The following is a 13,974-nucleotide window of genomic DNA, read 5'->3' on the forward strand; positions in this document are numbered from 1 at the left end:
AATAATAAATGAAAAATCTAGAATCTAGAAATCATGAAAATAATTTAGAAAAACCAACTCTCTAACTACAGTGCAGATGATACAAACTCTAGGGATTACCCTATTGAAAATGATGGCTTAATATTAAGGGCAAAGAAATCCCTTACATTACAATGTTACTCTTACAACCAGGTAAAATACTATTTCTAGGGACCATCTTTTCTACTCTCTTACTTTCCAAACCCTTTATGGTGATTGTATTTGTGGTTAGGAAGTGTCCCTGTTTGTGGACCTCATGTATCCACCTGGCTATAGTATTTTTACATTAGTAGTTCCCTCACTTTTGAACGTAAGAGTGCTTTTTTAACAATTAAAAATAAATTATAAACCCTTAGGTGATAATACATTATGTGACAAAATACATAGTGCCCCAAACTACTAGGAATTCAGTAACACTTCATATATTTTCTTAATTGCAGTAATATTTGTGTGCATTTGAAAAGTTGTATGTACACTGAATGCACAAGACCTTTCTAAAGGTCATGCTTAAAAGGACATGGACTCATGGACCTCTTGTAATTATTTGAGCTCCTAATGAGGTCCATGATACATAATTTGGGAACTGCTGCACTAATGAATTACGTATTATGTTGTATAAAGGTACAATTTGATTCTCTTTTGCATTTTCCTCCTTACTCTTAATAACCTATAGAAAACAGCAAGATGGCAAAGATATTTTTACATTGTTTTTCATTGAGTTAATCAGCAACATTTGAGATAAAAAATTAGAAAAGGTTTTGTTTTCATTTTCTACTTTTTTCTTTTAGAACTTTCTAAAGGAATTTTTAAAAATATATTTAAAAAATTTATTTGGCTGTGTTGGGTGTTAGTTGTGGTTCGCAGGATCTTCTATTGCAGTGCGCGGGCTTCTTCCTAGTTGTGGCATGCTGGCTCAGTAGTTGCAGCACGCAGGCTCTCTAGTTGTGGCACGTGGGTCAGTAGTTGTGGCGCGTGGGCTCTCTAGTTGTGGCACACAGGCTCTACAGCACGCAGGCTGAGTAGTTACAGCACGTGGGCTTAGTTGCCCTGTGGCATGTGGGATCTTATTTCCGTGACCAGGGATTGAACCTGCGTCCTCTGCGTTGGAAGGTGGATTCTTAACCACTGGACCACCAGGGAAGTCCCCTCATTTTCTACTTTGTACTGATTGAGAGTGGTAATAGTTTAAACATCTATGTATAGGTATATTTGAATTCTCTTTCTCTCTCTCTCTTTCTTTTTGTATGTGTAACTAGTGGGTTCTAGCTTCATAAAGGAACCAGTGAGTAGTTACTGTGGTAGTGTGAACTAATTACAGAAGTCTTTTTCTTTTATAATATTTAAAATGGGCTTTTTTGTGTGTGCATGTGATATAGATATTGTTTTCAGTTAGGATTTTCCTTCTTAAAAAATACTGTTAGATTGAAGAGTCTATTATCTCAGTTCATATTCAGAAACATGCCATTTAGATTAACCCAGAACATTGGAAATTTTGAAGCAGTTTGACTCTTTCGTTGGGGAAGGTGCTTTTTAAAATGAGGTTTGAAAGTTTATGTAAAGAGGTATTTGGAATTTTGTAAGATAGTAAGAGATCTCATCATTCCATTCCTTCATTGGTTATTTCTACTGTTGTTTTGTATTGTCTTGGAATGGGCTCTGAATTTGTATTGAGTGTTATTCACTGACAAAAATGCAAATGCTCCCTTTAGATTGGTCATATACTCTCCTCAGCATCCCATCAGTAATAATCTGGAGGTCCTTGAGAATTGGAAGAAAACACCATTGTTTTTTCATGCAACAAGGTTAAATTTACTGTAGGGAATATTATTGTAATAATGGATTTTTTTTCATCCTTTTAGGGTTTGAAAGTATTCTTGAAGGGCTGTTTGGACCTGCATTATTAAAAGATCTCAGTTTATTTAAAGGTATTCAGAATTTTTTTGCCATTTCAAATTCTTCCTGGTGACATAAATGATACCTTGGTGATTTAAGCCCCAGTCTCCTTCTCCTTTTTATTCACAGTTTTATGTGGGTTGAAGCTATATCCATTTAAGCATCTTTTTGTGTGTGGTTGATAATGCAGATATATGTGTGAATAAGGTGTATTAACTAGTGAGCAATTATTGCAAATAAGGAATTTGTCTACTACTTAGTGAGGGATGTTTTTGTTGTTAAAATAAATACTATTTTTGAAATTAGTTCTCATTTGTTTCCTGAAAAATCCTCTTTTGTAACTGTTAATTTGTTATTCCTACTATTTTTGCAGACTGTGAACCTGAAAGCATTTCCGATTGGACTTTTGATGAAAATTGTCTGTTCTGTTGCTTGAGAAGAGATAAAGTAAAGGTAACCAAGAAACTTGTGAAACTTGTCTAGTGTGGTATTTTATAGTTTTTATTTTTCCAAAATTTGGTTACTTTGTTGGAGGATTTGTAGGAGTGCTGATTCCATATTTATTCATAAAGGATTTGATAGTAACTCAGTTTTGCAATTTAGACTGTTTCTAGTCTGTTGATTAGCCTATTGAGAAATCTGTATCCCATCATGCATTGTTCTATTTATTTAGTTCACTAGGCAGAATAATGAACTAGGTCTCAAACTGTTGTGTTTATTTTAAATATGAAATGTATGGTAATTCACGTAATGGGAGTCATTCGTACAGTAACATGGATCTGGATCAAGTAGTTATTAATTCATGTAGATTTATGATGGACTGTGGTTTATGCTTTAGTATGTTTCTTCATAATATATGAGCATGGATGCTGTTTGTGTTCAGTTGTAAAAATTGGCTGTACCTTTGCATTTCTGTTGTTTTATTTCTTTGTGTTAAACATAAAAAGAATTTTGGTTTAGAAACATTTCAGTTGTTGGAAACATTTATTAATAATGGTTTACTCTCTTGTGTTTCTTTTTATGGTATTTCTGTTCCCTGCTTTAAAGCTTTGGAAACATTTTTAATTCCTTCCTCTCCCCTGTATACTTCTAACTTCAAATCATTGACCAGGTTTTATCAGTTCTTCCATTCTTTTTCTTTCTACAGTCATCACCATAGTTCAGACCGTTAGCATTATTTCTGGACTGCTGAAATAACATGATTGGTCTCTTAGTTTTCTTCAGTGTGTGAAACACTGCTACATGGTTAAACCCCTCTCCTCCCTACCTCCTCCTGACCCTCACACCTCCAATGGTGTGGAAATGTTACCCTGCACTCAGTCTCCAGTGACTTTACAATTATCTTTGGGATTCATTAGCCTCATGCTCAGTGCCTCAGTACCCTCCACAGGTCAGTCCACTTCTCGTTCTAATGCTACCCCACTAGTCTTCCATGCAAAACTGGTCTGATCGTTTGTATTAAACAACATGCTTTTACCATTTGAACTACAGCATTGCATACCCGTTGTTCTTTATAGCTTGAAATTCCCCTTGCTCTTACTCTTACCTTGACTCCCCTTTCTTATTAATGGTACACCTCTGCTCTTATTGCTGTTTCCACCCTTCACACTGTTGTAGTAAATATTATACCAGTTATTTGTCAAGTAATATTCTGCCTTTTGTTGTTTATCCTTTTCTGTGTTTGAATCTTGTGTTCCTGACTACACTGTCAACCTCTGAAGATCATGAAACATGACATGCTTCTTTGTACCCCTGCATATGACCACTCTACCATTATTTGCCATTGTTGGAAAGTTGCTTTAAAATCAAAGCCAATTTAAGAGCTTCTTAACGTTCTTCTTTTGTGGCATCTTTTTCTTGCTCAAGTACATGAAAAAGTTTTTGCTGTGACTATCCAGGATGCTCTGTTTTTATTGAATTAATGAGTAAAGTGTTTTGAAATTTACTATGGTTTGAAACAGACCAGAAGATTAAGCAGCTACCAATGAAGTTAAAGTTCATCATTTTAAACTGTGTGTGTCTGTGTGTGTGTGCGTGCACACACATATGTGTTGTGACTGTCTATTGAACAAGTTATTTAATAGGCATTTTGGTAGCATAGAAGGAGCCAATGATTAATTACCTTTCTTTCAGAATTGGTTTGGGAGGAAAGCCTTTCTATGTTCAATAATTGAGTACAGTATAGTCTTGTAATATGATTGAGCTTTCCATTGCTATATGAGGATAAAATATTGCATGAATATTTTTAGAAGAAAACAGAAATAGCAACGCATGGAACCATGTAGCATTTAACCATGTAGCAGCTGTTCTTACTGTTCGTAGTTCTATAATTTTTAGTTAGTATTCTAATTAGGAAGAATATTTCTGTTTGAAAACCCACCTAGATCTGGGAAAACTGGTTTTCTCCATTAGGCATTTCACTACCTGTCTTGGGCATTTATTTTTTTCAGAGACAGCCATGTCTATGGAAAATAGGAAGAGAGAGCCTAGAATATATAACTTGTCAGGTGTATAGCTTTAGTTGTGTTAGATTTAAAGTGATTTTGTTGAAACTCTTTGCAGGCACTTGGAGCATCTTATCTGAGAAGCACTAGAATCTGGAAATTAAATGTATCCATTGGGTTGAGGCTTGGCTGACTTAAGATTCCAAAAATAGAAGAAATATGTGGAGAGAATGGTAACAGCCAAGAGGTGGCAGCATAGAGCACAATATTGGAATCTTAAGTTGGGGTTGGCATGCCGAGATGTCTAGATAATGTTTGGAAAAGCTGTTAGAAATACTGGTCTGATATTTGGGGATGAGATGGAGGTTATGCATATTTTTTAGTTAATTGGATTTTCATTGGATGCTGTTACAATGGATAAAGTAAATACATTATTTATATTTACTTTTTAAAATATCTAGGTGAAAAATGAAGTTGCATCTTTGGAAAATATAACAAGTATTCAGCTAGAAATTAGTAAAACAATTGTTCATCTACACTTCAGCAGTTAGAAAATATATTTTGTAAGGGAAAGACAACTAACATTTTTTTTGAGCATATACTGTGTCATTTACTTTTGTTTCCATTTAGTCTACACAACAATGCTATAAAGTTGGTTAAAGGCATCCCAGTTTTACAAATAAAGATATGGGAAGGGTCACAGAGACTAAGTTATGGGCAGAGTCACATAGCTGGGATTTGATCCATGTTTTTAGAATACATGCATTTTGATAACAAAACTAGAAACACGAACATGGAAAGTGATCAATTAAGAATTAAGAAGCATTTGGGATTACTCAGTTGGAAAGGGGGAGAGAGTAAGAGTGTAAATGGGCATGGGTATATTTGAAATAGCCAGTCTCAGATGTGCTAGGAGTCACTGCCTGCCTGCCTGCCTTGCTTGGCTTTTACTTCCTTTCCTTCCTTTCCTGTTTGTTAGGCATGTAGTAGACATGCTAAAATATTTACTAAATGAGGAACTAAGAAGTCAGCATGCTTAATAAAGTTGGAGAATTATAATAGTAATAGCTAACTGTTGTGAGTGCTTACATGTGCCAAGAATATATACAACGTTCTCTGTGTATTATTCACTCATGAGGCTTTTTACTTTTTCTTAGCTTCTTTTTAAAATTATTTTAGACATACAAAACGGTTGCAAAAATAATAAAAAGAATTCCTCTGTACCCTTTACCCAGGTTTCCCAAATGTTAACATCTTATGTAACCATAGTACAGTTATAAAAAATCAAGAAATTAACATTGATACAGTACTATAATCTGCAAGCCTTTCAGAATTCACCAGTTACCCCAGTAATGTCATTTTTCTGGTCCAGGAGCCAATCTAGGATCACACTTTGTATTTAGTTGTCATGTCTCCGTAGTCTCCTTTAGTCTGGAATAGTTCTCAGTTTTTCTTTGCCTTTCATAACATTGACAGTTTTGAAGAATGCTGGCAATTTGATTTGTAGAATGCCCCTCAATTTAAGTTTTTCTGATGATTCCTCATGATTGAATTCAGGTTATGCATTTTTGGCAAGAACTCTACAGAATTGATGTTGTGTCATCCTTAGTGCACCATATTGGGAAGCACATGGTGATGTTTACTTTGATCACTTGGTTAAGATGGTGTCTGCCAGTTTTCTCTACTGTAAGGTTTCTGTTTTTTTCCCTTTTGTGGAAATCGTGGAGACGTACTTTGAGATTTTATAAGTATCTTTTTCTCATCATACTAGTTTCTCATCATACATTAATTTTAGCATCAATTGATGAATCTTGCCTGAAAAAATTACTAGTATGGTGTTTACCAGATGATGACTTTCTATTTGTATTATTTCTTCAATCTCTATTAGCTGGAAACCTACTGTAAGGAAGAGGTTTCCCTTCTCTATTTATGTTTTTGTTTGTTTACCCATCAATATGGACTTACATATTCTTATTTTGTTCTTTTGGTTATAATTTATTACAATCATTGTTTATTTTGTAGTTTGAATTGTTCTGGATTTGGCCATTGAGAGCCCATTCAGTTCGGCTCTTCATCTTTTTTTTTTTTTAAACATGTTTCTATCATTTCTTTACTTTTTGGCACCAAAAAATATTCCACAACTTATCTTTGCTTTCCCTGTCCCAACCCTGGATTTCCACAAGGAATCCTAGTTTCTTTTATTTAGAAAATTGTATAAGAAAGCAAGGTACTAGGTATACTCATTGGTACTAGAACATCACTGCTTCTAGGCCTCGTCAGTTGTCTGAGCTAGGAAGTATGTATGTTTACTTAAATATATGTATACATACATCTGTATTTCTTTCTATATCTGTTAGAAACCGTCTTGTGAGGCTTTTATTAATTGTAGGATCGTGTTGATAGTATGAAGAGCTGATCCAATAGTAGTGAGAGAGTATTGGAGAGACGGGAAGAATTAAAAATTACTTTCATTATTTCATATCCCTAAAAATGGACTAATTCTAAGCAATGAATCAGTCTGTAGTAATGGCTGTTCTTGTACATGGATAGAGTAGAGATAGCAATTATAGAGTAAAGAGCATGGATGTTTTAGTAACTAAGGATAATGTAAGATGGGATGTTGTACAAAAATATAAAATGTTTATGCTCTTAAGTTTATTATAAGACTGTTAGTAAGTTCAGTATTTGACTAGCATATTAGGAGGATGTTTTAAGAAGGTGGGACTTGAGCTGCATTTTTGAAGAATACATAGGTCTGGATAGGCAGACACAGGAGGGGCACATCTTGGGTGGAGCAGAGCATTTATTTTTGTAAGTAACCAGCGATAAGACTAGAGTCACATTATAGATCTCTTTCAGTGCCCATCTACCCTCAGGAATCATGTAACTAGATAGATTTCATTAGTCTGTCATGTGTTTACTGTGAACATTTCATAGTTTCCTCTGTTTTGTGAGTATACACTAATTAGAAGTTTAGATATATCCTTCTAACATTTTAATTTTTATTTCTATTTTAGCACATTGAAATTTATAGTAAGAGCAGATACTAAATCTAGTTATTATTTTCTCATTGTATTCTACAGCATGTATTTGTGTTGAATTATTAGTTTGGGCATATTCAGTGCTGCTAGATAATGACTTGTCTGTCATCTTGTCCCAGAGTACCACAACTCAGTAAGTATTCATAGTACCTATTACATAAAAGGAACTGTGGAAGAAAAATGTATCAATATAGTGCCTATCTATTAAGACTGAGAAAGAAGAAACAAATATGAGAAGTTTAAGGGTTATTTACTTGTGAGACTTAAATAGATACAGGGTAGAGTTAAATGGATACCACAAATTAGTACACGATTAACTACTTGCTCAGTTAATTGTACAAATCTAAATTGCAAGACCGAACCTTGTTGTGTTTCCAGAGGCCTTTTATAGATTATTTTAAAAGATTCAGGAAAACCACTTGACACAGTGAATCAGTGCTCATCCAAGATTAAATATCAAAGAGGTTTTTTTGGGGGCGGGGGCAGTTAGTGTGTGTGTGTGTTTTGTGTTTTTTTAATATATACTCCCAATCTGTGGACTTTTCCCCCCTAAAACAAACATACAGACTTGGAGAAACCATTAATCGGAGATTAACTGTATACAGTTTTATGCGGTTAGAGTTAACCAATATACTTATCATACTGATCATTTGGCAGATTTATTGAGTGTCTGGTTCTGTGATAAACCAGAGAGTATACCAAAGAAGTAAAAAGTGGATCCCTCCTTGCTTATAGAATGTTGGTGAGACCATGGGTGGCTAATGGAATTAAAGGAGATCTAAATTAGGGAGACTTAAATCCTCCATCCTGCTTGCCCAGAGTCAGAGCTCTGATATTGAGAGTAAAATTCCCTCCTTCGTTCTCATATGTAATATTTGAAAAGGTAGTAGATAACACAAGAAAATATAAGTACGTAGCAGTTGAGAGGTGCAGCAGATGCCACTGGAATTTGCTTAATCAAGGAGATCAAATTCAACATGAACCTTAAAAGGATCTGTGTTTTAGAACAGTTAATTTGATAGTTATTTTTAGGATGTAATGGAGAGAAAATTAGAAGAGGTTCTTGTAATCATCCAGAAAATAAGCCTGAACTAGGGTCTTGGCTGTGCCAGATGCATAAGGAAGGGATGTATGTAGAAAATCTAGAATAAAAAATCGCTGAAACTTAATGATTACATAAATGTATAGATAAGGGAGAGTGAAGTGATACTGATGTTAGGCTTTCTAAGCCAGGTTGACTTAGCATGGTGAATTAACAGAGGTTGAGAAGTAAGACGGGGAAAGGTGTAGTGGCCAATTTTTATGGTGAGGGTAATGAGGTTATTTGCTGGAAGCAGTTTGCGATGAAAGTAAGCATTTAGTTGGAAGTGTCCAGGAGACAGTTGTGGAAATTGAGTTGAAAGAAGAGGTCGGAGCTGAATACATATTTGGAGTGTTCCTGAATACATACAGTGATTGGTTTATTTGAGCAGGTGAGATCTTTGGTGAGAGGTAAAGCGCAAAATAGTGAAAACTGAAGAAAACCTTCGTTTTAGAAAGTAAGAAGAATCAGATTGAAAGGAAGGTAGAATCATAGAATAAATGGGTTGCCCATCTTGAATCAGACATCTTCCTGGCCCCATCCTGGGTGATAAGTAGGGAGATGGATTGTCACGTTTGTTGCTCTGATACGGACTTCTATGCCATTTCCTAAAATGGACCCTAAATGGGTTGAGGAAGTACCCCCAAACATACTCCATTGGGCTTTGAGAGAATAGCTTCTCAAGAACACTGGTTGTGGGAGCCAGACTGTAAGTCTGACAGGGTTAATGAATAAGTGAGTGGTGTGGGAGTTAAGAAACGGATATAGACTACTAGTTTGAAAAGTTGTCAGTGTCAGGGATGATGAAGGAAACAGGACCACAGAAGGAATGGGCAGTTGGTTTAAGTAAAGATATTTTGGGGAGGAGGGGGAAACACATGATATTTATACTCTTGAAAGAAAAGAAACCGGAGGAGAGGAAGAAATTAGTTATTAAAAGGAGGGAACAGTTGAAGAAGGCAAGAACCAACAAGAAATTAGTTACTGAACGGTGATGAGAGATTCTTATTGAAGTTAGAATATAGTCAGTGTAACTGTAGGTGTTAACAGTTGGCAGGAATTCAGCGAGGCAAGAATGCCTACGTATAAGAATCCTGGCTAATTGACTTGCTCACACTGAGGGCAAAGAACAGTGAGGAACTCTCAACTATGAAGGCAGTGTTTTAAAAAAATAACAAGGAGGAATAGGCTATAGTAACTTTATTCCTCTCACTTGAATTGCTACTTGGAGTTTTCTGCTTGTACCAGCAACAAAAAAAAGATAGTTTCAAGAAAATAAGATTGCGTTGCCCAGCATTGCATTTTTGAAACCATTTTTTGGTTATTATTTTTTTTTTCTAATTGAGGTATAATTGAAATATAATTTACTGGTTTCAGGTGTATAACATAATGGTCAGTATTTGTGTATGTTGCAAAATGATCATCACAGTAAGTCTAGTTAACATCCATCACCACACATAGTTATAGTTTTTTTTTCTTGTGATAAGAACTTTAAGATTTACTCTCTTAGCAACTTTCAAATATATAATACAGTATTTTGTTTTTTACAAATTTATTTTATTTATTTATTTTTGGCTGCGCTGGGGCTTCGTTGCTGCACGTGGGCTTTCTCTAGTTGCCGTGAGCAGGGGCTACTCTCTTCGTTGCGGTGCGTGGGCTTCTTATGGCGGTGGCTTCTCTTGTTGCGGAGCACGGGCTCTAGGCACGCGGGCTCAGTAGTGTGGCACATGGGCTTAGTTGCTCCGCAGCATGTGGGATCTTCTCAGACCAAGGCTCGAACCCGTGTCCCCTGCATTGGCAGGAGGATTCTTAACCACTCTGCTACCAGGGAAGTCCCTTTAATACAGCATTATTAATTACAATCACCATGCTGCACATTACATCCCTAAAACTTACTGATTTTGCAACTGGAAGTTTGTGCTTTTTGACTACCCTCACCCATTTTGCACCCTTCCACCACCACCAGTCTGTTCTCTATGAGTTCAGGTGTTTTGTTTTGTTTTTAGACTCCACATAAAAGTGAGATCATACAATATTTGTCTTTGTCTGACTTATTTAGTATAATGCCCTAAAGGTGTATCCATGTTGTCACAAATGGCAAGATTTCCATAAAAAGCTTAGTATTATTCCAGTGTGTGTTTGTGTGTGTGTGTGTGTGTATAAATAGTTGGACTGACCACATTTTCTTTATCCATTCATATATCTACGGACACTTAGGTTACTTCCATATCTTGGCTATTGTAATTCATGCTGCAGTGAACATCTTTTTGAGTTGGTGTTTTTGTTTCCTTTGGATAAATACCCAGAAGTAGAATTGCTGGATCATATGGTAGTTCTCTTTTTTGGGGGACCACCAAACTTTTTCCACATCAGTTGCACCATTTATTTTACATTCCCACCAACAGTGCGTAAGGATTTCAGTTTATCCACATCCTTGCCAACATTTGTTACTTTTTGTTTATTTTTTATTTTTACATAGCCATCTTAATGGATGGAAGATGGTATCTCATTATGGTTTTAATTTGCATTCCCTAATAATTTGTGATGTTGAGCATCTTTTCATGTGTTTGTTGGTTGGTTGTTTATCATCTTTGGAGAAATGTCTGTCAAGTACCTTCCCCATTTTTTTTTTTTTTTTGCGGTATGCGGGCCTCTCACTGTTGTGGCCTCTCCCATTGCGGAGCACAGGCTCCGGACGCGCAGGCTCAGCGGCCATGGCTCACAGGCCCAGCCACTCCGCGGCATGTGGGATCTTCCCGGACCGGGGCATGAACCCGTGTCCCCTGCATTAGCAGGCGGACTCTCAACCACTGCGCCACCAGGGAAGCCCACCTTCCCCATTTTTAAATCAAGTTTTGTTGTTGTTGAGTTGTAGGAGTTCTTTGTGAATATTCAGCCCCTATCAAATATATGATTTGCAAATATTTTCTCCCAGTTTGTAGGTTGCCTTTTCACTCTGTTGATTATGTCATTTGATAAACAGAAGCTTTTAAAATTTTGATGTAAACCAGTTCATCTGTTTTTACTTTTGCTGCCTGTTTTTTTGGTGTTATATCCAAAAACTCATTGCCAAATCCAATGTTATGAAGCTTTTCCCACTATGTTTTCTTCAGAGGGTTTTATAGTTTTAGGTCTTTACCCATTTTGAGTTTATTTTTGTATGTTATACGGTAAGGATCCAACTTTATGCTTTTTACATGTGGTTATCCAGTTTTCCCAACGCCATTGGTCTTTTCCCCCGTTGAATGGTCTTGGCACCCTTGTCAAAAATCGTTTGGCCATATATGTGAGGGTCTATTTCTGGACTCTCTATTCTATTCCATTATTCTATGTGTCTGTCTTTATGTCAGTACCATATTGGTTTTTTTAAATTTATCTTTAATTGACATAACTGGTTTATAACATTATATGTTTTATGTGTGCACATTATATTTCTACTTTATATATACACTACAGCATGCTCACCACCAAAAATCACCATACAGTTGATACCCTTTATCTCCCCCGCACCGTTCTTAGTATCCATGTGTTTGGTTTGGTTTGTTCATTATTTTGGTCTTTTGGTTTTGTTTGTTATATTCCACACATGATATTTTTCTTTCTCCATCTGACTTATTTTACTTAGCTTAGTACCCTCAGGTTTTATCCATGTTGTCACAAATGGCAAGATTTCATCTCTTTATGGCTGAATAATATTCCATTATATATATACATACATATATATATATATACACATATACATATATATATATATATATCACATCTTCTTTATCCATTCATTGATGTGGAGAAAAGGGAACCCTTATACACAGTTGGTGGGAATGTAAATTGGTACAGCCACTATGGAAAACAGTGTGGAGATTCCTCAAAAAAATTAAGAACAGAACTACCATATGATCCAGCTGTCCCACTTTGGGTATTTATCCACAGATTACAAAAACTAATTGGAAAAGATATATGCACTCCATGTTCATTGCAACATTATTTACAATTGCCAAGATATGTAAACAACCGAGTACCATATTGTTTTGATTACTGTAGCTTTGTAATAAGTTTTAAAATTAGAAAGTGTGGTACCTCCAACTTTTTTCTCTTTTTCAAAGTTGTTTTGGCTTTTGGAGTCCCTTGAGATTCCATATGAATATTAGAATGGATTTTTGTATTTCTGCAAAAAACACCATTGGAATTTTGATGGAGGGTACATTAAATGTGTAAATGATTTGGGGCAGTATTGACATTTTAACAATATTAAATCTTTGCCCTTTTCTTTCTTAGATTTATTTTTTCTTTTAAAAGATTTCCTCAATTCCTTATTTCTGAATTTAAAATGAACAACTGTATACTTCACACTTATTTTGTCAAAAGGCACCAGCCACTGTGGTTGAAATAAAGGTACTATGAATAATTAAAAGTTTTAGCCACAGATGCTATTTTCAAGAAATCTGTAGTCTAGTGGAGGAGGTAAGAAATATTTATATATAAATAAATACAATACAGGTTATATAAAACTAGTTTTGTGAGAGCAGCATATATAAAGTGCTATAGGAGTTTAGAAAAAGGCAGGATTACCCTCAGCTAGGCTTTGTAATACTGTTACCTCCAATGTGAAGTTGGATATCCTTGTGTTTATAGTGGTCTTGGGCACCTAAGGAAACCCACAGTCATTACTGAGAGCAGATTAGAAATTCAGGAAGTCTTCTGATTGAAATTGGGTTGTGGATGATAATTGGAATAGTATAAACTTTTAATTTCCAACTAGTGGAAGGATATAAGAAACACTTGTTATTGACTGGGGCGGCTTGCATTTGCCTTTTAATGTTTTAAAAACCATACATGTGGGCTTCCCTGGTGGCGCAGTGGTTGCGAGTCCGCCTGCCAATGCAGGGGACACGGGTTTGTGCCCCGGTCCGGGAAGATCCCACATGCCGCGGAGCGGCCGGGCTCGTGAGCCATGGCTGCTGAGCCTGCGCGTCTGGAGCCTGTGCTCCGCAACGGGAGGAGCCACAGCGGTGAGAGGCCCGCGTACCGCAAAAAAAAAAAAAAAAAAAAAAAAAAAAAAAACCATACATGTGTAATGGAAGGAAAACTATAACAGTAAGTGCTGATTATAGATACTGGTACATTAAGTATAATGGTAATAATAATCATTTGGTACTTGCACTTTAGGCTTAATTTCCAAGTACAGTAGTAACAATTATATGTACTGGTAAGAGTCATTCGTGGTAAGTTTGTTGTACATTTTTAATACCTATTTAACTCTTGATATGTATTCAGGCTTCAAACTTTGTTGTTTTCCTATTCTTTAACCTGTTGGTCTACTTAACAAAATTGAAGGTAACATTGACATACAGTAAACATTGTATTAAGCACAACAATTCATACTTGGTTAATGTAAAAAGTAATAATTTACACGAAGTAAGAAGGTTTCTTTTTAGGTAACTGACCTTAAAGAGTATAAGCATTTAACATGGTGGAGCCATTTTCCCTAAGACTTGCT

General features: G+C 35.8%; 1 protein-coding gene across 15 annotated transcripts in view; it reads left to right on the forward strand.

Moving 5' to 3' along the window:
• The window catches only part of LCOR (ligand dependent nuclear receptor corepressor), a 127,416-nt gene that overhangs the window by 50,758 nt on the left and 62,684 nt on the right, over positions 1-13,974 (forward strand). For 12 of the 15 annotated variants that reach the window (XR_004346291.1, XR_004346290.1, XM_032608943.1 and 9 more), the window contains 2 exons: positions 1,878-1,943; positions 2,285-2,364. The exons of 1 other annotated variant lie outside the window; for it this stretch is intronic. Coding sequence is in view for 6 of the 14 variants with exons in the window: in XM_032608940.1 (XP_032464831.1) it covers positions 1,878-1,943; positions 2,285-2,364 (146 nt within the window). In the remaining 8 variants the exon portion in view is untranslated. The remainder of the gene's footprint in view (positions 1-1,877; positions 1,944-2,284; positions 2,365-13,974) is intronic. 2 more of the 15 variants (XM_032608950.1, XM_032608941.1) reach the window with 1 other exon arrangement.

Source organism: Phocoena sinus, chromosome 16 (assembly GCF_008692025.1).
Source record: "Phocoena sinus isolate mPhoSin1 chromosome 16, mPhoSin1.pri, whole genome shotgun sequence".
Taxonomy (NCBI): Eukaryota; Metazoa; Chordata; class Mammalia; order Artiodactyla; family Phocoenidae; genus Phocoena; species Phocoena sinus.